Source organism: Mixophyes fleayi, chromosome 1, assembly GCF_038048845.1.
Source record: "Mixophyes fleayi isolate aMixFle1 chromosome 1, aMixFle1.hap1, whole genome shotgun sequence".
In the NCBI taxonomy this organism is placed as follows: domain Eukaryota; kingdom Metazoa; phylum Chordata; class Amphibia; order Anura; family Limnodynastidae; genus Mixophyes; species Mixophyes fleayi.
This window is the reverse complement of record NC_134402.1, coordinates 187628144-187653640: the sequence shown is the minus strand read 5'-3', so window position 1 is coordinate 187653640 and position 25497 is coordinate 187628144. Positions and strand designations below refer to the sequence as shown.

General features: G+C 39.4%; 2 protein-coding genes across 5 annotated transcripts in view; both read right to left on the bottom strand.

The window, feature by feature from the left end:
• Positions 1-22895, bottom strand: part of TMPRSS9 (transmembrane serine protease 9) — a 113417-nt gene extending 90522 nt beyond the window's left edge. The window contains exon 1 of one of the 2 annotated variants that reach the window (XM_075204643.1): positions 21007-22895. The gene's annotated coding sequence lies outside the window, so the exon portion shown is untranslated. Of the gene's footprint in view, positions 1-13408; positions 13533-21006 lie in introns of those variants that run through there. The other variant, XM_075204644.1, reaches the window with a different exon arrangement.
• Positions 22896-24077: 1182 nt separating this feature from the next.
• The window catches only part of SPPL2B (signal peptide peptidase like 2B), a 53075-nt gene continuing 51655 nt past the window's right edge, over positions 24078-25497 (bottom strand). For 2 of the 3 annotated variants that reach the window (XM_075204640.1, XM_075204639.1), the window contains exon 15: positions 24078-25497. This exon is cut by the window's right edge. In XM_075204640.1, coding sequence (XP_075060741.1) covers positions 25274-25497 — 224 coding nt within the window. In that variant the 3' untranslated portion in view covers positions 24078-25273. The other variant, XM_075204641.1, reaches the window with a different exon arrangement.

The window sequence follows — 25497 nt, the reverse complement described above, 5'->3', positions numbered from 1 at the left end:
CAGAGCAGTGTAGTTATATAAAAGGATATTTTAGGATTAGCCTAGTCTCTAAATGCTCTGCTTGAAGTCACGGAAGCAAATTTGCTCCTTGGCATAACCATGTTGTACTGCAGGGATTTAGAGTTTAGGAGGGGACGTGTCCTAGCTCAACTCTAAATTGCAGTGAAAAAATAAAACTGTTCAGGATCTGTGTGCTACATGCAAAAGCAGACAGTATTTTCCCTGAATGCAAAAAAATAAATAAATGTCTTTGCACTTCTTGCATTGCAATATGGTTTATTCAGGGACAAATTTGTTCTTTTCTTTCGCTTTGCTCCTAACTGTAAATCATACTTGCCCGAATTACGGGTAGGTCTCCCAGGGAGAGCAGGCCATTTTTCCTGCATCCTGCCCACTTTCTAGTGAAGCAGGTAGGATATATAACAGCTGGAAGTCAGCGATACCCAACTGGATGGTGACAGTGATGGTATACAAAGTCTTAAAGCAGATGCATTTGTGAACTGAATCCATTAATAGATCAGACTTACTGCTAAATTCTACTACTCTCTTCCACTCATCTTCCCTTTTCTACTCGGAGCAGTTTATAGGTGCCATTAGCTAGGCAAAAGTATTTAGGGTAAATCCTGTTGCATGCTAGGTCAATATATGTGACAATCATAAATATGCTCTATTCTTGTAAATTATTGTGTGTCTGAGTCATCATGTCTACAAATTCTCACTAATTTGCCCAATCTTCCATCTTGTCATGCAAAAGTAGGCACAAGGATATCTCAAACACTCGAAAAAAAGGCTCTTGTGCAGCACTTAACTTGTATGGCATAATTCACCCACAATATTTTAGAAAGCTTTAGATCTAAAAGATGAAGAATAGGAAGATATACATTTATACCTAGGAAATCAAAACGCATTGTTGTTTTTAAGGCCGCTTCATCCTTCAAAACTTGAAGTATTGCCATGCTTTATGCTATGTTTCCAAAATGAAGCACCTATTAAACGTTTGGTAGGTCACTTAGTAGGACTGACCCCTTTATCATAAGGGTAAGACACTGCTCCTTGTGTCTGTGTCTCAGCTTTGTGGGACGGAGTGTGAAATAAAAGCTATTTTCAGATAAAAAGAGACCTTGAAGCTAAATATCATCGGACAAAAGGATGAGGCAGGATCTGTTGCTGCCATATTATAATCTCGATCCTTTCAGTAGCAAATGCTTTTGTCTGAAGACAGAGAGAGAACTGAAAACCCATGGGAACTCCTCTTTTGCAGGATAATTTAACTATTTCAGCTTTGTGAAACATTTACTGCTGAAATTAGAGTATAAACTGGCCACACAAAAATAAAACTTTGCCCATGTTCTGTTGACCAGCAGGAAATGGCATATACAGAGGGAAATATAATGCACAAGTGATGCCAATATACGTATAAATGAGTTTTGAGGTCAATGCCATGGGTGCTGAGAGGGACGGAGGCTATAAAATACTCAGGTGTGGGCCTTAGGGCCCTGGTGGTGGAGAACTATGGTGAAGACATCTGTACATACATATCCCCATCTGATCCAGATTACAGATGAAGAAAAATGTCTGCACGGAACTATAGCTTCCCATTAGTCCACAAAGTCACACAGCATTGGTTTTTGCTGAAGCAGCAAATAGCCTGGAGGTGGCACAAGAAGCGTCCACATCAGTGCCATAGGTTCTTCTTGGTGGCCTGGTGACCATTTCTGTGTTCATAAGAAAAACTTGTGTATTTTATAGTCTCTTTGGTACTGAAGGAGGGGATTCAGTCTCTTACAGACATACACTTTTGAGCCAAGCATTAAGGCTGTAAGGCTAAAGTTTCAATACTGTATGATGGGCACACAGTATAGAAGGCCATCCAAAACCTAAAAGAAAAAAGGCATCAAAAATGTAGTTTTGTGTGGAAATCATAATAAAGGAAATTTATTTTCCAATGGCATGTGAATGGGAAGGTTAAGGAAGATGGGCAATGATAACCCTACTGTCAGCTTAAAAGAAGCCTTTCCCAGCAGTTGATCTGTTATGCAGGACCATTACACCCTTCAAGAGACATGCCAAATTGTGGGATCACAAAAGCATATTTTGATATATCGTCGTTAATTGCATTCAAAACTTAAAATAGAATTCATTTTGAATTCTACTTTAAAATCTAGTATTGGGTAGTGGTTACTATTTTAACAGGAAATTCTGTGTTGTGCCAGAAAAGTCCCAACATCTCCAACAGCCCCACACTGCTTTACTCTTTACTAATCCTGCTCACCTGATTCATAGAGACAGCAGCTTGTTGATGTGCCTCATCTTTATGCACATGGGATATACACAGTGAAGGGGCATCAACAACACAGTTTCCCGTTATCAATCATGCAAGTGGGACTAGTATATACAGTAAAGGTGCAGTGTGACACCATTGAAAGCAATGGGGAACTTGGTAGCTCTTGTGAACAGTACATCAAAAGTAAATAAGAGACAGGATTTAATGTTTAGTGAATTCCACCAACTACTGTATTTTAATGTTTGAGTGGAATCTTCATAGACCCACAAAATAATCCTAGAAAATAATAAATTGGGCAATAGTAGCATATGTAGATATATTCAGGACCATAGAGATACAAAAATTATTGAAAACACCCATTTTGGAGACAAATGAGGAGAAATCCCGATTTTTCTCACGCGGTAGGTGGAAAACACTGCTTCAACATGAAATATGTTAGATTTCAAAATTGCCATGTCAGGATCCATGGACTTTAATGATTTTATTTATACTGGGTGATCCCCTTGACTTCTGAGAGAGTCTGGCATTCTCCCTGAAGCCAGCCGCTCTAGAGAAGTGGAGTAATAACTACATCTGTGTGCTGCAGAATGACAGCCATTTTGTTGTAGCACACCTCCTCCCGCTGGAGAGCGAAAGATTAAGGGGAGAGAAGGAAGGAGAGAGTGGGAGCGAGAGAGAGATTAAGGAGAGAGAGAGATTAAGGAAAGAGAGCAGGGATTGGGGAGGTAACGAGAGGTTTGTGTGAGGGGACTGAGAAAGAGGAAAAAGAAGGAGGAGAGATGGGAGGGTCTGTGGATGAGAGAGAGTGTGGAGAAAGGTGATGAGAAAGTTGGGAGAGGGAAGTGGGAAAGCCTGCATTATGTAAACTTAACCCCAATGTTGCTTTGTTAGTGCGCATGCACTGATGAGCAACCCAGACACCCACATGAGCGGGAAGGGAGGAACTGGGAATGGAGCAGCAGGAAAAAAGAGCTGGAAAATAAGGGCAGGAATCCAGTAGCAGAAGAGAAACCTGCATGGGACACTGTGCTGCATGAGAGAGCAGCACAGTGCGACACCCAGAGAGGGGCAGACATCAGTGTGGAGATTGGAGGAAGGGCAGAGATCCCAGCACAATATCCAGTGTGGAGGCAGAGTGTCAGTGCATCTGACTGTAGGAGAATTAGACAGTGTGAGGAGTAAAACACCAGAGGTCACCAACCTTCTGGCAAGCTAAATACAGTGTATTCATGTTAGGAACACCTCCAGCCGGCACAACACAACCCGGAGTCTACTCTGCCAATCAGGTGTTCACTGGAGCCCCTGATGGTGGGGACAGACTGGGCCGCAGACTAACAGAGGGTCGTGAAGTGTGTACCGGCTGGGGAGAACCCAGGCAAGCGGAGTAAGGTCCAAGCAGAGGTCAAGGGCCGGCAGCAGGCAGCAGATTCGATAAACAAGCAAAGGTCAGGGGTCAAGAGCAGACAGGGAGGTTGGTATTCAAGCCAGAGGTCAAGGTCCCGAGAAACATGGGCAGGGTCAGAATCCAGGCAAAGGGTCATACACGGGTAGTCAGTAGAATTTCCAGAAAACAGGAACAAGGCAGAGAGCAGGTCAGCAGACTGGCAAACAGAAGCTATAACCGGCAATGAGGCAGCAGACCTCATTGCCTTAAATACTATCAGCAGCCAATCAGAGCCTGGCTCTGAGATCACATGAGGATCTGATTACTAGTTAATTATTTAATTAGCCCACAGGCTTGATTATTCCTGCGCACGCGCCCGGCTGTCCCCAGCCGTCGGGACGCGGCGCTACTGCTGTTAGCGTCCGGCCGTTGCCTTGGCAACGGTCGGATAGATTCCGGAAATGACGTCCCGGTCGTCATAGCGACGGCCGGGACGCCTGCAGGGAGGAGGTGAGAGTCGCGGCGGTGCCCGCGGCCGCCGCGACTGCTAACAATTCAATTGCTTGTTCACTGAGTAAGAGCTGGCATTGAGAGAAAAGACTGGTTAAACATGAGCTCATGCAAACTGTCATAGTGCTGTGTTGAACTGCTGTAATATTAGTGCAGAGTTATATGTGAGGTTGAGGAAAGAGGATTTCAGTAGAACTACATATCCCATATCAAATTATGTAGGAAGAGAAAAACTGAGTATGTTTAAGGATGATATCTGTGTCAGGAGTTCTGTCAGTTATTATGGACCAGTATTACCATTCACCAGGTGTAGGCTGGACTGGGGGGCAGGGGGGGCATCTGCCCCCTGGGCCAGTTCTATAGTGGGCTACCTTGTGTCTTGATCACTGGGCTACTTTCATTTGTTTTCCCTTTAAAATGTCCCTAATAGGCTGCCGAGTCGAGTCTTGCTCCCCAGGCAAAAATTTGCCAGCCCTCCCCTGTCTTTCACCTTGCTATTAAAGTGTGGATAGAGCAGCCTATATTTCAAGGCGGGAGTTAAATAATGTTTGCAGATATGTCCATGATAAATTGAACTGTACTACTGCTGCATGCTGAGACTGATCCAAGTCACAGGAGTGCTGTCTTACTAAACAATTCCTATGTTTCAAGTACTGTTATTCCTACTGGACTTCAATATCATCAGTTACTGTACATCACCGAAAGTACTCCAACGTGTTTACTGTGTTTTATAATGTGTGATTGGCATTCATGGTGTGTGACTGCATGGACACATAATTCATTTATTACAATACTGATTCTTATATGGTATTTAAGTTTGAATCTGATTCAAACCTAGGGGTAAATGTATTAACCTCCGGATTGTTGAACTCCCGCAAGTTCGCCGTCTTCAGCGCTTAAATTTAAAGCGGCGCTGCCTTGTAAAGGGAAACTTCCCTTTACAAGGCAGCGCCGCTTTAAATTTGAGCGCTGAAGACAGCGAACTCGCGGGAGTTCAACAATCCGGAGGTTAACACATTTACCCCCTAGAGTCATATTTACGTGTTATACTGTTAAACTGTTTCCTTAAAATATAAATTGAATTTAAGTTGAACTCTAACTCAATTGTTACTGTGTTTATTACATCTTGTTGTCATATTTGAACCTGTGTCCATTACATTGTTTCATTGCTGCCAAGATGTTATATATATGTATTTTCTATTTTTGCAATAAAAAGGTACAGATTGCCAACTTTAGTTTTGCATTTTATAAATGCACCAAATGGTATCTGCACCCAACCCATTGGGTACACTTTTAGTTGGTGGCAGGGTCAGTTTGGTGCAGGGAGGGATTTTTCCTAATCCATCCCTGGTAGGTGAAACCAGTCTACCATCCCAATACACAGTGAGGATTCAGGTGGAGGCACTGTCAGAAGGTCAAAAGTGTGAAAGAGAAAATGCATACCTTCACGCATCACCACCTCCTCATTATTACAAAGAAGGGGTTAATCCAGCCCTGATAAAAGGCATTTATACATATTTACAAATATTATTTGCTTTGTGTTTTTCTTTTTTAAGAAGTCAACTTGTATTTTAGGCATACCTCCCAACATTCCCAATATAAAAATTTGGCCATACCATCTCCCTTCCCTGATTTGTCCAACTACACCCTGCTCAGCATGGCCACACCCCTAAATTGCTAATACATCACCTTTTTGTCCAGAACAATTGTAACTGTTACCCCGAAAAATGGCAGACAGTTGTGCAGTACGATTTAAGTTTACTGGCCCTTTAAACACACTAAAGCAGTGTTTCTCAACTCCAGTCCTCAGGACCCCTAACAGTGCATGCTTTCCAGGTGACAAGGGAAATAATTATACCACCTGTGGATCTGTTACAATGTGTCAGTCAATAATGAATACACCTGTGCTCCAGCAAGGAGATATGGAAAACCTGCACTGTTAGGGGTCCTGAGGACTGGAGTTGAGAAACACTTTAGGGGTCCTGAGGACTGGAGTTGAGAAACACTGCACTAAGGTGAAGTGACATATCTCTGTCTATTTGACAAAGCATATATAGAAGATGTGGGACACTTATTTCCATGTTAGTACCTTTTATTGACATGGCATTTTATGATTCAATATAAACGGACTGATTAAAATAGAGAGATGGATATCTTTCTCTTTCAAGTGATTGCCAAGATGTTATTGCTATGTGGCTGGATTACTCTACATTCCTGTAGACTATTCTAATCCTAGCACACCACCATGTACTGCTCTGTGTGGACAGGATGGTGTACCATAAGTGTAGCCAAATGAACAATTAACTGTGACCAGGCCAGTACAAGGATTAGCATCTAGGTAAGGCGAGGGGCAGTACCCACTGGACAATCATGGAGTATGAACCTGAAAATACAGAGCCGTAACTTAAAATTTTAGAGCCTGGAGGGAAAGGGAAAAGTGTCGCCCTACCTAGCCCTCAATTTTCAATTTTAACCAAATAAACCTAACATATTCATAAACTGCGTATCCCCCTTCAGTATTGCGCTGTGGGCAGTCGCACCATTTGCACAGCCCTAGCTACGGCCCTGTGAAAATATTATATTTGTGTGTATATATCTATCCATCTATATCTATCTCACACACACACCAGGGGGCAAATGTATGAACCTCCGGATTCTTCAACTCCGGCGAGTTCAGCGTCTTCAGCGCTTAAATTTAAAGCGGCGCTGCCTTGTAAAGGGAAGTCTCCCTTTACAAGGCAGCGCCGCTTTAAATTTAAGCGCTGAAGACGCTGAACTCGCCGAAGTTGAAGAATCCGGAGGTTCATACACTTACCCCCATGAGACCAAGAAGGAATTCATAAACTGACATAGTACTGCAAGATAATCTATCGGCTCATGAAGATGAGCATCATTTAAACGTGTTAGTATTCTTTTTGTGTACAGAATAACAGGAATGTAGGATTGTGCAGTTTGTACCCATTTTTTTGGAAACTATACAGTATGTATGGAAAACAGGTCACAGTCACACAGCCCTTCATTCTTGTGTACTTGGGAAGACAGAGCCATTGGGCTAATCACTTGTATGTTAGCAGAAGTATTTTTAGATTGGATTTGTTTAAATGCAGGCAACCAACATAGGTACTGTCAGAGCGGATAAGCAGTAAAGAAAGGTTTTATGAGAAAAAATGTATCTAATCACTGTATTCAAAATAGATTGTAGGGGTAAAAGTCTAATTAGGACCATAAGAAGGGAATTGCAATAGTGAATGCAGGAGATTAGGAGTGCATGAACTGAGGTTTTTGCAGTGTCTTGATATGCAAGATATGTGTGTATTCTGGAAATGTTTCTTAGGTGTATGTAAGAGGATATGGATACATATTTGATGTGGGGAACAAAGGACAGTTCTGTTTGACACCTAGGCGGCAAGATTGAGGGTTAGAGTTTATTGTCTTGTTGCCAACAGAAAGATGTCAGGTATGTAGCTTCTATTAACTGGTGGAAAGATTATTAGCTCAGTTTTTGCTAAGATACCATAGTTTGAGGTGGTGAGAGGACATGCAAGATGAAATGACAGTAAGACAATCAGCTACACAAGCCAACACAGATGCAGAGAGGATTGATAAATGTGGGCATCATGTGCATACAGGTGATCTTGAAACCCAAAAGGAGCTTATTAGTTTTCCAGGAGAAGTAGCATAGATAGAAAAGAGCAGAGGACCTAGCATTGCACCTTGTGGTACTCCAACTGACAGCGAAAGCTGAGAGGTTGTTGATCCCCAGAAATAAACCCTGATGGAGTGTTTTGATAAGTGTGATGAGAACCAGAATAGGAAAATGTCCTGAAGTAGGGAATGAAGCATTTTTATGAGAAGTGAGTGGTCAACAGTGTCAAATGCAGTTAGTTCCCGGAGAATTAGAGGTGACTAGCGTCCTTTAGATTTAGTAGTGATCAAATCATTGACAACCTTAGAAGCATCTCTGTCTGAGTGTTGGGGACAAAAAGCTGGCTCAATAGGTTGAGTTGAGGAAAGGAAGCATTTGAAGTGTACGCAAGCCTCTAAAGAAGAAGTTTGGAATGGACATAGGAGCAGGTCTTAGCCTACCATTAGGTAGCTGCCTAGGGAAGTTAATGTTGAGAGGGTTAAAAAATCTTAATATGGTACATTTGATGATGCTGAGTGAGCTAATGATTAAGGGGGTTAATGTATATAAATGGGTCTATTAATTATGGGAGTGAGGGAGCTAGTGATTTTGAAGTGGTTGCTATTATGAGGCATAGTTATTATAAGGAAAGGTTAGTTAATTATGAAGGGGATGGGGTTTAAATTAATGATTATAAGGTGGTTCATTGAGTTTGATTGTTTTTTTTTTGAAGAGGTTATTATGATAATGATGTGTTATCATGAGGGGTTATTTATGATGGGCCTGAACTGTGCATTTGCCCCCCAAGCTAAAATTTGCCAGCCAGCCCCTACATGTAATGTGTGGGAAGAGGGTTGGGGGTGGTATTGGTGTAAAGTGCTAAATATATTTACCAGATGTATGCATCTCCTAAATCTGTTGCTGCTGAGTAGTACAAGGTGCCAGAAACAAAGATGTACATTTTACTGCACTGCACTTAGTTTTTCTGTTGCCTTATTAAATAAGCTTTAAAGTGTAAGTACTTGAGGATGAAACTAAACTGTGCAGAGGCAATAAAGAAAGTTTTGAAGGGAAATGGTAAATGAGCTTCAATGTAGATGAAGAAAAAGTAAATTATCTGGTCATAGTATCTAATTGTTCTATTTAAAAAATAAATTGGATACAATTGGGGAAACCTGAGATTGCAGAGGATTGAAGAATCCCCTGGACAGTCAGCTGCTGAAATACAATCCTGGCATTCATTAAAAGAGGGATAGATAAACATGATGCAAGTATATTTAATCCAATGTATAAGCCATTGAACCACATCTTGATAAAGAACAGTTTTGATCACCTATCTATAAACACACAGCTAAACTTGAGGGTTCAGAGGCAACCACATTACGCCTCCAAACTCTCCCGATTTTGGCGGGGCAGTCCTGAATCCCATACCTCTAAAGAGGTGGGACTTATGTGAAATTGGGTGAAAGTGGCCATGAAGTGGTTGTAGTTTCTTGGCTGCGAAGAGTGATGTGAAACAGTGGGTAACTGTAACACAAATTGTTTTTATTTTATTGGATGTTGGGGGAGATTAATATGCATTTGTCGAGTATTCATTTACAAGGTGTTAAATTTGGTAAGATGGCCAATATGGATTTATTGAAAGGAGGGTAATATTAGTGTGTGTGTGTGTGTGTGTGTGTGTGTGTGTGTGTGTGTGTGTGTGTGTGTGTGTGTGTGTGTGTTTTACGTTAATGTACAGCTTGCAAAAAAAAAAAGAATGAGGCATATAGTATTTAACATACATGATTACATTTTTATAAATTGTACTTATCAAATTCTATTGCAGCAAGTGCTTGTTTTTTTTTTTTTCGCTTGCATTTGGAAACCCCTCTCTGGAAATGACTGTTGTTAAGGTGGTGTCAACCCTAACTAGAATTTGTTTTTTCTAAGACTTATAGAGGAGGAAGGACGATTCACCCGTAGTACTGAAAGAGTACAGTATGGGCAAGTTTATATATGGAATTTATCTCAAGCATACTTCATCATACTCCCAATAAATTTGCCTGTGTTTGGAGTGCTTGGGACCTCTCCTCCTCTCTTGGTCTAATAGTTCCTTTTTCTCTTACTCTTTCTTTCTTTGAGCAGTAACTCCCCCTTCTCTCCCCCTTTTCTTTCCCTCTGTCTCTACTCTACTCTTTCCCTTTAGATAGAAAATGTCTTTGACCTTTTTATTTGGTTAACATGCCTGCTGTTTAGCTACTTATTTTGTTTTTGGTTGTTCACCTATTGTTCTGTTTATATATGCTTTTATTTACATTTTATCTCCTTATACCCTCTTTTGTACCACCTTCCCCCTCATTTTCCATATCTGTTTTCTATATTTTTGCAAAACTCAATAAAAAAACATTAAAAAAAAAATGTAATAAAAAGTACACTATGTGTAGTCAGGCTGTGGCAGTTTCTACCATGGGAGAGGGTAAAGCTGACTAATTAGAAATTGATTATAATATTACAAACAATGGTAATTTTAGCTATAATTAGTTGACACAAGAGGAGGACAACCCTTTTGACTCGTGAGTGGTTTTGGTTTGATCTGTCTTTGGATCAACACAATGCATATTTAGAATCAGTTGAACGTGATGGACTTGCGTCTTTTCATTCCACCCAATTAATCATGTAACCAGAGACAAGACAGAGAAAATTACAGCTCTAAAATTTAAATAAAAACTTAGACTTATGTCTTTTTTTCATACAATATTGCATATCAAATATGACCCCTAGATAAAGTTTAAACATACATATAGACCATACACAAATGAAGATATTTAAGATGACAATTTCCACTACTACACTAGTAGCATTTATATAGTTTGGATTTCATTGCACAAATGAATTAGGACTGAATGAAAAGGAAGTACAGCTAAAAGATTCAGTTTCAGGTCAAGTCACCCCTTGCTAAAATAAACCCTTAAATACTATGTTTCACTGTATGTAGGTGGAATGTAAAAGAAAATACTACTTTTGCAACATAGCCACAAGTAATGGCACACACAGGAGTTGGTATATTTTTTCTCTTGATTACAAACCTAATATTATACTTTGTGTAATATCGTACAATTTTTCATCGCACATCCAGAAAACATGCTTTAGATCGGGGGTGTCCAACCTTTTAGCTTCCCTGGGCCACATTGGAAGACGACGAGTTGGTTTGGGCCGCACATACGATACAATAACGATAGCTGATCATCCAAAAAACCATAAAAAACATAGTTAACACATATACATATATATATATATATATATATATATATATATATATATATGAGAAAAAAAGTGATATATATATAAATCTATATCACTTTTTTTTCAAATCCCCTATACTTACCTTTCAATCGCCCTGTTCAAAAAATCCTCTCTAGTTATTATACTATAATCACTTTTTGTATTGTTTCGATGCAATATCAATAAAGTGCATTTAAGCCAGGCATTGTATATCAGGGTGCCCTGACCAGGCCTGCGGTACCTGACATATACACCACTGTGACCCCAAATTGTAACCTGTTTTGATAATTACACCACTATGTTAGTTAAGGGATAACAACTTATAAGGGGCCAAAGAGAATAATGTATAATGCCCCATAAGTATTACAAGTAGAAGTATGTAGCAGGGAGATAAGGTCCATGATACTCCAGGACCAGGTGACTTTTATTCACTTGTCAGCGTCCCTTGAAATAATAAAAAAAATCCCCCTTAACTTACCTTTTAATTGGCTTGTTCTCCTGTCCTCTTCTCTTCTTTTCTCCAATTCTGTGCTGCTGATTGTTCTTATCGCGCGGGTGTCTCCTCTGTGCTGCGCTCCGCAATGGATGTTGGGCGTGACATCATGCCCGACATTCACTGCGAGCACCGCACGGAGGAGGAGACAAGGGAGGGAGCCGGAGTACCAGCTGACGTGACCGCAAGGTAAGTTGTTTTTTTTCTGCAGGATTTTTTTTCCCATTAACAGCACTGCCCCTTTGCCACAATCAAAACTCCTTCTGGGCCATATTTACAGGCGTGCTGGGCCTCATGCGGCCCGCGGGTTGGACAACCCTGCTTTAGATGTTTGACTTTTATTACTGTCATTAGTGCATAGAGTGTGTGAACATATTCCCTAGTGATTACTAGCAAATATGACATTTATTGAACGGGGAATATTGCTAATAGAAGAAATCTAACTTTTTATTAAAGTTGGGACCTGGTATAATTCCTTAAGTCCTACCACCATGAGACACAAATGTTGGCCATCTCTCCATGCTCCTCACCAAGTTAAGTAGGACATGCAGTGATCAGTCTGCAGTTTGTATTATGGTATCAGATGCCAGAATGTACTTGAAACACCTCCTCCTATTCTTGTGCCCTGTCGGTAAGTCCCACAATCACTGTGCACTTACTCCATCACTCAGTAACGAATGCGGCAACAATAGTGTCTTTAGGTGTGTGAGGAGATGACACATTAATTATTCCAGCCTGGTCATAACTTGGATAAAAAGTAGAATTCTTATTCTAATTTCTTTTAATAACATTGTATTGTGGGGGTAGCAGTGTGCCTGCAGAGCGAGACTGAAACATTGCAGCAAAGCATGACCGAGGATGGAGACATCCAGTGGACCGAAGAGCCATGATGACTAAAAAGAGGAGCAGAAAGGAGGAAAAGCTTGGGAGCAGCAAGAACTTTTGCGACCAAAGTTAGACTGGTCTGAGCTAAAATCTGTCTGTGTGTATAGGAGTGTCTCTAGAAATTGTGTTGTGATTGGCGCTTCTGCTAGGTGAGTCCACAACATGCCTCATTGCAGTTTACTTATTATGATAAGGAGGAATTTGCGAACATAAATAATAAACCAAAATATTTTTTTATCTTGTAGGTCTTCCTGGGCTCCTTGTTCTACCTACTCCTTCTTCCCTTGGTCAGGTGTTGCCATTAAAACTGAGCCTGTAGCACATGTGCAGCAGGCTCTGTATTTAGCTGCGGGCTACAATATTTGTCAAACCCCAAGACTTACAAACATTATAGCAGGTCAAATTTAATGAATACCCCCCTTTCCCTCTATAAAAACCCCTTTCCATACAGCCTGTTGTATCTAAAGGTGTATAACATTGCTTATTTGTTTGCATGTTGTTTGTATTGTTGAGTTTATGCAGATAACATTCAGGTTTAATCAATATTTATATTTCTCTATTGGCTGTTATTTATTGTTAGTATTTACAATTTAATTGGTATACCAGAACAACTATCTGTTATATTCTTTACTCCTAAATAAGTGAAAGATAACCCTCCAAGTTAAATGCAATAACAAAAAGGTTGTAACAGTCAATTCTCTCAATTCTGATCTAAAATCCCATAACTCTTTTCAATGAATCAAATCAAGACCAACCCAGAGTAACTGGAGTATAAAGAAAAGCAAATCTTCCACTATTTATGTTCACCTCTTTGTGCTCAGAGAACAAAAGCTTTAGACGTACCACTATAAATAGAAAACCAATATCACTGTGCTGGCCACTCATTTGTTAAAGTACTTATTTGAAACTTTGAGGTACAGTTATACAATAAACAATAGTAAGAAGATAAAATAACATGCTTACCGGTACTAGATGTGTCTATGCTCTCTACAGGGGAGTCCTTCTTTATCCTAAAAGGACAGTTCCCAAAACCACAGCTATGTCCCATAAAAGTCCCTTGCTGCATTGACTGTATTCGTTACCTGAGTCGATCCTTTTTGTGCTAAGAGGGGAGGAGGCAGAAAGCTCTGTGGTCTATGAATATTCAGATCTCAGAGCTACATAGGATTGGTTTTGGATGGGAACACATCTTTCTGGATTGTGAGATAGAACGGAGCTGTCCTGAGAACAGGGCTACGGAGGTGGATGCCGTCTGTTAGAAAAACAAACGGTTATTATACTGTACATACAGTAAGTGTAGGGGATTTCGAGGTAAAGTTACACCAACACTGCTTTCTGTATTTAAGTTTAGAAACTTAAGGAAATAGTATATGAAGTAAACTGTTAAATAAATGTGATAGTTTGTTACACATACTTGAATATCATAAAAGGTATAAACCTCTCTCTTATTCTAAATAAATACACCCACACATGGCTGTAGCTGCCTTTCCAGTTGGATAAACATGTCTTATATGAGGTCCACTATTAAACAATACAGTCTGTCTATACCAGCAATATTTATACAATATATATTATATATATTTATACAATATATCGCAGGCAAATAGGACGTGTAAGTACCAGGAAGCTAAAATACATAGTGTCACCAGCCTAAGAACTGATATTGATGATTGTGTGCAGAACACAAAAGAGAAGCCCAATACAATAGCATATATCAGACAATGCTTGAATTCTAATTATTTCTTATTTCACTTTACAGTCATGTTTAAACTAAAGAGAGACCTCAATGTTACCAATATAGGCGAAACATATAGATTTTTTTTTTTTAATGTGAACATGAAAAAGTTTTGGCAACTTGAAAAATTAAACTGATAAAAAAAACAACCATATGGTTTTTGTTTTATAATCATCCATGTAAACCAGTCAATTGAAATCAATTATATAAAACAAGGACAGATTTTACAAGCAATTAAGAACATTTGTAATGTTCTTAAAGATGCTGAAAATTCGCAAGAACAAATACACGCTTGTGTAAACAAAAACACAGACACATACATTAGACTGAATTTCTGTGGAGCAACAACCTTAGCCATGACCTGCATGGAAGGCTGTCCTGTGCCAGCACTGAATCCACTGGGCTGACAGTGACAGTTTTCCCAGTATTGGAGCCATGTTTATTGGTTCCTGGTTCTGCATGAACACATATAAAGGGCCAGTACCTGTAATGTAAGATACTGCAAGTACATGGTTTGTTGTTTTTTTCTTATAAAAGGTGAATGTTCCTAACCAAATTACATAAAACCGGTCTGGTGGTAGATGGTAGTTGCTTGGCTTCATGTCTTTGATAAATTTGTATGGATGTGATAAATCGTGTTAGAAAAGATCGAAACATTTTTGAAATTGGCTTTACATTGCTATAAAGATTATTCAAACGCTTGCTATGCGAATGCATACTGCCAAATGTAAAGTATGATGGAGGATGAATAATGGTCTGGGGCTATTTTTCATGGTTTGCATTGGGCCCCTTAATTCCAGTGCAGGGAAATCTTAATGTTACAGCATACAATGCAATTCTAGACAATTGTGTACATCTAACTTTGTGGTAACAGTTTGGGAAAAGCCCTTTCCTGTTTCAGCATGGCATTGTGCACAAAGGGAGGTTCATCAAAAAATGGTTTCCAAAATTTGGCATGGAAGCTGAACTTGAAGGGCCTGTACAGATGCCTGATCTCAACCCCAGGGCTTAATGCCCAACATCAGTGCCTGACCCCAGTAATGTTCTTGTAGCTGAATGGATGCGAACTTTCCAAAATCTAGTAGAAATCCTTCCCTGAAGAGTGGAGGCGGTTATAGAAGGTGTGTGGGGACTAACTTTTTTTTTTAACTATTTATTTTGAAAAATAGCAATGATGTACAGATAAGAAACAACAATTAGTACATTTGCAGGAATAGAAACAAAAACAGAGAACAATACAGATCATGGGCATATGTCACTGGTGCTGAAAGTATTTGAGTAGCAAATATCAAAGACAACAACAGGTTGTCATTAAACAGACAGGTAAGTATACGACTAACTCTTTTTTAATGTCCATGATATTGGAATCAGATGTTCAACAAGTACATATGGATGTCATGTTCAGGAATTTATTTGTTCAAACTGTGAGGGTTAAACACAATTTACATATCCGTATCCTACACAGTGCTCTGCCCCACACACATTACAAAAGCTAGTTATAACGAATATTACTTTTCATACACCAAATAACTCCAGAGATTTCATAAAAGAACCAGTTTATGCAGATCTAGCGGTGAGAGACTGAGGGAAGGACACCTGACCACACATGGAAAGATGACCCCCACCACAAGGAACAATGACCAGAGGAATCAGCCAATGGGGTATCAAGTTCTTGGGAGGTCATGACCCATCAACCTATGGATGTGGACCTGAATACTGTAACTGTGTAACTTTGTGATGTCACTGCTTTTTATGACTGTATAGTGTATATATTTTTTCACCTCTGGCTTTGGAAACCAGAACGTTCTAATTGAAGCTTGTTGTTGGTGCCAACCATGCAAGCGTATGCATGAGTAATGGCTTTGCCTTGTAATTTATTTTGCCAATAAAACTCTTGTGCTTTGGAACCACAACAATTGCAGCGGAAAATCATACGGACGTAATAGAACAGCTACTGGAAGCAATGGAGTTGTGGCATGCATAGTTTGTACTTATGTGAATAGCATACGGATACATGTATTTTTAGATAAATATAGTGGTAATATAAATTTGTACCTAGAATATGATGATAGTAACAATGGAGGATGTACTGTGCATGTATAGTGGAAACAGTGTAGCGACATTATGCATATAATAATGGGAATTGTATGTGATGTGGCTCATTAGGAATTTAATATAATGTATTACCATAGCGTAGAGGAAGTTTGATGATGTATCGTACCAACTCTGCTAAGCCGTTTTATATTTTATGTAAGATTGTTATTGAAGATTAAAATGTTAATAATATATAATACCTTAAATGAAGCTACATTTTGCGTACAATCTTTCTTGAAATATGTATAACTGTCTCTTTGATGTGTCGAACACATAATTTTGAGTAGAAAATGAATTGCATTTCTTGAGTTACCAGCTGAAAAATAACTTGGGACTTTAGGTTTCTAAAAAAGGTTGATAGTGTCTAGATTCTAGGCTTTGTGAATTTCTGTATTAAGCGAGACCCCATAAGTTTTGGACTGTTTTTACTATTTTTTTCTAGTTTCAATTATGTTTTATTATAAATGTTGCCAATTCAGCAGCAGACTTTTTTTTAGATTAAGAACATTTTAATTGTTACTGTCAGGGTGAGGGTATAAAATATAATATGATGAATATTAAATGTCAATGTCCAAATAAATTACATTGATCAATAGAAATAAACATGATTTTCCTCTCAGATAAATTTTCTTTTCCTTTTCAAAACATTTGGTCAATTAGCCCAGTAGGAGGTACTTAAGTTAGGTACTTAAGTTAAGCAAACCCTTTGTGAGGAGCCCAGCTTAAGATATGAAGATCACAGACATTCATTGTTTTTGATCATGTATTCCACTTCCTAATTGACTTCCTTTCAATAGGTATTGTTAGCACAAACTAACCGCTAGGTGTGAATTAGAGAGCCATAAACCTAGGTGAGAATCTTGGAGACCCAGGTAAAACCTAAAGACTCTTTATTCAAGTATATAGAAATATTAAATTTAACGGAAATGCCTTCATATTTTGAGAAATTCATGTGCTACTCCATACTGAGGGGCAAAAATCACACAAGGGTTTTAAAACATAGATGCAAACTATACAGGGAACAGCCGTAGTCACATGGAATTACAACAATATCAGATTTCATCCCCAAATACATCATATTTGATATTTAAATGTTCAGGAAGTTAGACCGGTTTATTGAAGGGGAAGTTATGTTTCTGGGATATATGTGAGAGAAGTTACCAAAGATCTAAATTTTAGGAATCGTTTTGAACAAACCCTAGGTGACAACCAGGGGACATTTCCGCCCCCCACATTCGTATCCCCACTGCCCCTGCGAATGCCGACCCATTTGGTTTTTTGCTTAAGAAAACCTGTGTTGGGAAGGGGTAAGTTGTCAGCTTCTTGGGGATCAATCTAATTGAAGGACTGTCCATCTTTTCTGCCTACCCCCAGGCATACAGATTATTATATGTAAGTGATGCTCTGTACTTAACTCCCATTTGTTTTTATAACGGTTTGCAATTTTTTATTTGTATGACAAATCTTTATCCAATTGTTTTTTATTATCTGTAAGCATTGTATTTTTTGCATATTAAATCTAAAATGTAATAGTTCTGTCCTTATTGCGCTAAACGAATCCATTGCCTGTTTAGGAAAAACAGATTGCTTGGCTGGATAAACTCTTTAGAAACCAGTGTGTGAAGGGTTAACTGTTTAGCTACCAGAGTACAGAGTGTGCACAGTTGGGTGATTAAGTCATAGGCTTGCTACGGGCCTTATACATAGGAGGCAGTTGCTGATAGGTGTGAAGCTTGCGTATGTGTTGGGAAAGGGACCAGCAAAATCTGTAACCTTACAGGAAAAGGCGAGTGTGAGATTTGGGCTGGAATCTTGTGTGTTCCCATACAGTAAGCTTCCAAGTCACAAGTGCACAGAGGGTGACTTGGGACCGATAAAGGAGTTCAGGAGCGGTTTCGTGACAAAAAAAAAAAAAAGAGAGGTGATATACTGTACGACTGTTGGAGTATATGATAAGATATCTAATCAAGGAGTAGCTAGAGGGGGCTTATCCCTGACATTGATTTTTAGATAATTTTTCCAGAAATAAACAATGCTGTGACTATGTAGCTGGTCCACAATGGAGAATGTATAAAGTTGTAGCCAAGCAAGCAACAAACGGTTCATATACCTGCATACAAAATAACTACTAATATAGGTGTATCCAGACATACATCTCATCGCTTTCTCATATCCAACAATCCATGCACTTCACATCTCTTATCTCAGGGTGATACTGGGTGAGCTGACATCCCAGTTATTTAGCTTTCCTACTAAATAATTAAGTACACCAACCCTTTAGACACCAAGATACACATATAACCTAATCATAATTCATAAACATTTTTAAGTTAATAGTGCATAAATTCTAGAACCAAGCTTAGGGTTCCCAAATGCTTGACACTGGACACGTAGTCTGATAAAGGTTCTTTCATGTGATGTAAACTTTAATGGCAAGAAAAACAAATTTTCTTAACAAGATCAGAGTGTGCCAACTCCTAGTGTCGTTTTTCAGGAGCAATAACAGAATTACTGAGGTGGGGAAGGATTTTCAATTGTATAAATTTATTTTGAAATTAAGTAATATCAAATGGGATTAGTATACTAAAAATATATAAAATACAAGAGACTGTTTTACATGTCTTTCTCAATTTAAAGCTATACAATCATAGAAGCTCCAGTTCTGAAACCCGGTACAATCCTACTGACAACTATGATATCTGGGGTTTCAGGAAAACTAAACTGAAAATTGAAGTCGTCCATCTATCCTGCCCCAATAAGCCATAATGAGTTTACACAAAACAGAATCTGTAAGTAGTTCTAGTAAACAATTGGGCAATATGTTGCACACTAAGCAACATATTTTTAACCGAAATGCAACTTTTTTCCCCTTTTGGGAGTATTGCGACTACTTCTAACAGCAAAATGCAAACGGATGCAAGCTTTATAGAGCATGTTGCCCAATTTTGTATTTTTAAACCAAACACATTACACATTGTGTGGCCCACTGCTCTGAATAAAGTCCAATCCAAAACATACTTTGTGAAGAAAAAGGCAATTTCCCATCTATATCTTTGGCCTGTCCACATACAACTGGATCTCTCCAATGTCTGTTCAAATTGGAGACATATCTGGCCATTCAGCAATTGGGCTAAATTACCAGATCAAATAGTGTGTGGTGTATGGTCAGCATTACAGCAATGGAATCATTTGCTGTTCTATAGCTTGTACTGTACTTTCATCAGAAGTGGAAGACAAAGGGTAACTAACAGACAAGGACATCCTAAAACATATCACAAAGTTTACACATATAGTGATTGTTCATTACAGGTCCTCCATGGTCTAGAGAGAAATCCACCCTCTGGGACACTGAAAATCTTAACAGCACCTCATTCTAAAAGAGGACAGGCAAAAGCGCTGACAATTGAATAGTCTCCAGCTGTTAATAGACTCAAACTCAGTTTTCTGGGTAAGAAACAAACACTTTCAGTATGAACAGTATATAATCCACAATGGTGTAATTGAACTAATGATACATTGATTTAAATACTGCACTTTGTGGAGTAACTTTCAGTTATGTCCATTCTTCAAGGTGTGGAGGTACTTTTTGCACCCAGGCAATGATTTCTGTCTGGTAGAACAACTGTAATTCAAACAGAAGGTATGAAACACAGGAAGAAAGCACTGTCTGGCACAGAATTCTCTCCAACACAGGGCTGCCAAACTCTTTATTTGGGATCGTTTACACAGATAGTATCTTAGAAATGGGTTCTAGGCCTTATTGCACCCTTCAAAAACCAGATCAACAAGTTCCCGAGACAGCCTGAAAGGGAAAGCCAACCTTTCAATTTCCTTGGCAACAGTTTAAACACATTTGTCTATGGCCATTTTTGTTTGTCCTACGGCTTTAATTCCATAGAATCCCACGGGGACAGAAAGGGTTTTCCGAATATTTGAGTTTAACCTGGAGTTAGATTCGCTATCTGGCTTCAGATTAAATAAAGGGACATTTTAAGACAAAAGTGATTATTTCAGTTTAATCTGAAAAGAGGATTCTGTAGAGCAAAAACACAGCCACCATATACGTGACCTAGTACTACCCCAAGTGAATGAATTTGTGGGAGAAATACTTAATTCTCAATTATCCACATTGATTCTTGCGGTCTAAAAATAGCACCATTATCATGAAGGTATATTTAGAATTCAGTTATAGTTTTAATGGAGTCCTAAAGTGAGCTTGACAGTACAAATAAATTTGCAGAAAAGGTCAACAATCATGCGCATGTACATTATACTTTCATTTTAAAGGGTAAGTATAAGGATCTATGTAGCGTTTGTATTTGATCTACTAGAGGCTTCCGTCTCGCTTACAACACTCTAATATCAAACAGAGTCAACATCTTCAGTATGCATCAGTTATTATAATAGGCCCTAAATCACTTTGAGATAATAAATGCAATATATACCTTTATGCACTCAATTTTAATCTGTACTTGATCTATTGGATGTCTCTACTCTTTCCAGTGCTCTGATCCTTCTACTCTCTGTACATAACATCTCATATCAGTGGTTATACATATTCTCGTTCATACGGTTTCACCTAAGCTTTGATTGGTTTCTGTATGTGTTTTTCACCGACCATGTAAAATAAAACATTTAAAAAAAAAAAAAAAAAAAAGCAAAGAAAGAGGTTGGATATCTCAGCAAGAGAACAATTCTAAGCATACCTCAACACCAACCATGAAATACTTACAAGGAAAGATTAAGGTTTTGTAATGACGTCCACAATACTATTGAAAAGCTGTGGGGAGATCTAAAACATGAAGTGCAGGCTGAAGAATAATCTTGAGCTTGAAGAATTCTGTAAGGCAGAATGGGAAAAATCCGTATAGCAAGTCAGAAAGGGGGAATTCAATTCAGAGAGATGAACCATCGAACATCACTGAGATTTCAACTGTACTTATTTATGGGTACTACGGTATCCAATCATCACAGAGCTTCCTGCACACCTCTATGGGGTATGAAGAAATATCTGCAATGTTTATAGTCATGGAGTGTCTTTGTGGCCATTCCAGAGAACTGAATTCCCAGGTGGAAGCTGTGACTTCTGCCAAAGGAGGTGTCACCAAGTACATGCACATGCCACATTCACAATTTAATTATTGTTCCAGTGTTAAATTCAGCAAATAAGTAGTGAGTGTGTTTTACAATGTGAAGAAATACATATGTGTTTGATTGTAATCTGTAGTTGTGTTATCAGTTAGAGATTCAGTGAAATGAGCAAGGTTAGGTAAAGATTTGTTTTGTTATTCTTAATATTAGTGTGACGAAACGAGTGTGATACGCTAACCATTCTGTGTCTCGTTTCTCACATAATGTGGATTATAGTACTTTTTATAGCCCTTGCTTTTGTTCCCCAGCTCACCAGACTACAACTGCATTGTCCAATTACATGTGGTTAAGGGGACATTGTAGTTCAATTTAAATATGTAAATTGTGTATTATATATTGATGACTTGCAGTAATGTTATTCATTGTCCTTAAACTGAAGCCAGGAGGGTTATGGGTAAAGATCAGGTGGTGTCCAGGATTCAGGTGAGCGGGCTGGAACTGCATTCATTCTCCCTCCTCCTTCCTCTACAGGAAGCATGGAACAGCTGGGGACCATGTGACATCACAAAGTAGTGTAAGGGGTAATTTTAGCAGGTGCTCACTGCTACCTTATCCTTGGAAGTAGGGGAAGCCAATTGGCATTAATTGTTCTACTTAGGACTAGTCCAGACGTTCTGTCTGCATCCCAGCAGGGGGTTTCTGTGAAAGGACAGCTTATCTTTACTGCCCTGCCCAAACCCCCTAGTCCTGCACTGACCAATGGTTAAGAAGAATAGACCCATGGGTTTGCCCAGGGAGGTGAAAGACTCTGGAAATTAGACCTGAGATATAAAGGAACGACTCCAGGGGGGGAAGGAGGTTCATTCTGGGATTTCATTGATGAAATGCAAGACTAGTTTTGAGTTGTCATTCTCTAACTAGAGTCTATATATGCAGCTGAGAGAGATCCATGGGTCGTGAAGTCTGGACAGCCAGGTGACTATAACTCCTTAAACTAGTGGGGTAAGGGACAGATGATGTGGTAAACCTGCCTGGCATTTATTTACTGTGTGTACATACAGGGCCGGCGCTACCATTAGGCAGCTGCCTAGGGCGCCGGCCTCTGGGGGGCGGCACTGTGGCAGAGGAGACTGATTATTAAAAAAAACAATTATTCATTAGTTAATTTTAAGCGGGCAGCGCGATCGCCCAGGGCGGATCGTCCACCCGCAATATAGTGGTCCTGCAGACCTAAGCGGTGCTGCACTGTAGCAGCACCGCATTTTCAAATGTGCCTGGCAGCGTTGTGACGTCACGACGCTGCCAGTGTAGAGAGCCGACAGGAATCTGGCAGAAGTAAAGAGAGAGGAAAGAAGCAATAAACAAGAGGCGGATAAGAGAATGGAAGAAAAGTGAAGGTGAGTACAGAAAAGGGGGAGGGGTAGTGAAAGTATGCAACAGAGAAACGGAGGGGAGAGTGAGAGAAGTATGCTGCAGAGAACCAAGGGGGGGGGGGGGGAGGGGAGTGGATGCTACAGTAAAAGGGGGAAGAGGGAGAATGGATGCTACATAAAATGTGTGTGGTGGGGGGGGGAGAATGGATGCTACAGAAAATGTGTGTGGGGAGGGGGGGGGAATGCATGCTACAGAAAGTGTGTGTGGGGGGGGATAATGGATGCTACAGAAAATGTGTGGGGGAGAGAATGGATGCTACAGATAATGGATGTTACTAAAAATGTGTGTGGGGAGGGGGAGAATGGATGCTACAGAAAGTGTGTGTGTGGGGGGAGAATGGATGCTACAGAAAGTGTGTGTGTGGGGGGAGAATGGATGCTACAGAAAGTGTGTGTGTGTGTGTGTGGGGGGGAGGGGGGGGGTGGATGGTATAGAAAATTGGGGAGGAGGCTGGAGAAAATGGGGAGACCGGGGATTACACTTATAAATGTCCTCAAGTTAGAGACTATGGAGTCTATGTACTAAAATAGTGCCGTGACAAATTGCAGCTATGCAAGGGCATATGTGACATATGTGAGAATAGCTAGTGGGCATGTGTGAAAGAAGTTGGTGGGCAGCAAGGTACATGTCAGTCTGTAACAGGTGAGTGATGTAAAGTTTTCTTTTTTTTTGTTTGTTTTGTCCTGAAATCTAACATTTAGAGCCATCCCTCTAGATATCCTGTGTTAGCTCCTGGGCAGGAGTGAAGCCTGGACAGCATTCTGCGCCAGACATCAGTGCTGCATCAGACATCTGAACTGCATCCTAGCCAGCCAAGAGGAGGTAAGTTATTATTTTTATTTTAAAAATTTCAAGTGTGTTAGGGGCTGTGAAATAAGCTTTGCCTAGGGCGCCGAGCAACCTTGCATCAGCCCTGTGTACATAATATTCTAGTGCTGTTTGTATGACAATAAATATACGGTTGTATTTTTATAACTGCATTTGCCTGAGTGACGATAAGAATCCCAGAAGGTACTGGGTAGGCTTCCCTGGCATAGGAAGGCACCTGTGGGTGGCCAGCCAGCATGAAGTGGGTAGCATTGGGCCAGATAAACCCGGTATCTTCACAATTAGTAACTTAAACAAATGTTTAATTACATTTTGAGTGCACACATAATGCACTTTTTTTGCTGCACCTCTTTATTCTTTTTTAATTGAACTGGTCAAACTTTTCCAACACCAAAACATAGTAATGTTTAATATGTTCACACAGAAGAAAAAACAAAAACCTCAAAGAGGTGCAAAAAAGAAAAAAAAGACTTTATTCACAATGTCCTGATCAACCTTAGTAGCTGCTAGTTACTGAGGTCATTATATTACAATAATTAAAAGCATCTGTAGTGTGTATGAACATACATACACACAACAATATATGTAGCAATAAATTCAAACAATCCATTTTTTTTCCCTTATAAATGCATTTTTTTTTTTTCTTTTTTTTTCTTTTTTAAAGAACCATGTTCTCTCAATATGACGGGCAACTATATATTACCGCGATGTCCTTGTAGGAAGGAAACATTTTGTTATTAATTTTGCAGTATATTAAGGTAAAAGTCTTGCAATAAAGAAAGCTACTGAACAGGCGTGTAGTTAAGACAGTGCGTTCTATGATCATACCAGACTCCTGTTCATGACTTCTCACTGCTGATCACCCTGCGTTTGGCTGGGGCCTCACTGAGCATTGCAGAGGTAGCTGGAAGATCAGGCTGTTCTCCAGGGTCATTCCCTTCAGAGGAAGCGCTTGCAGTGTCAGGACCAAGGTCACAATGGGCTTACTTACACTGTGGCATCATTTTGTTTTTGAGCAGGAAAAGGACTCCTTATGTACCAACATTGCTGAGCTATAACTATTTTATTATAGGTGAGATATTCCCACTTTATTGTAGCATCCAACTAAATGTATTCTTACAATCTCAATTACCACATAATGAACATTATCTAATGAATTTTATTTAATGATCATTTGTTAGCAATTAAATTTACCCTTGGCATTTGAATGAAATAAGAATATTTATTGGACATTTATCTATTTGGTGAACTATATAACACTGAGATCATGAATTTTGCAGTAGTAGTTTTGAACTATGAAAGTGATATTTATTGTACTGCTATTTGAAATAATTGATATTCATTTTCCCATTTAGTAAATAATTTTGTTATCCAACATACTGCCAATCTGAATAATGGATTTGTACTCTTTGACAGAGTAGTTCTATCTTTTTAGGGCAACAATTAGTATTTAATATTGAATGTTTACATCATAATACGATATTGAATAATAACAGCAATGAGTATCCAACTTAAAGATAAGATTTTTATATATTTTGACTCTTTGTTTTGGCTGTGGAATTTATAAAAATGTTCCATGTATTAGGGTCTGACCTGGTCCTGTCTGTGTATTGGTAAAGGTGAGGCGCAGCAGAGTTTGTAGTAGCTCATTCAGCATTTTGATCCAGTATTTGTTTTGTTTTGTCAGAGATGGCTCTGTCCACATTGGAGAACAGCTGACTTTCAGGTGTGTCTGCTGATCCAGAGTATAGCTCATCTTCTGGCTTTACCATGGTCTTCTCCGTGGCCAGGCACAGCTGTTCCTCCAGAGGGTCTGCTGTGGTCTTATCCATGTCGGTTTGCTCTTGCTCTGTTGCAGTGTAGCTGTCTT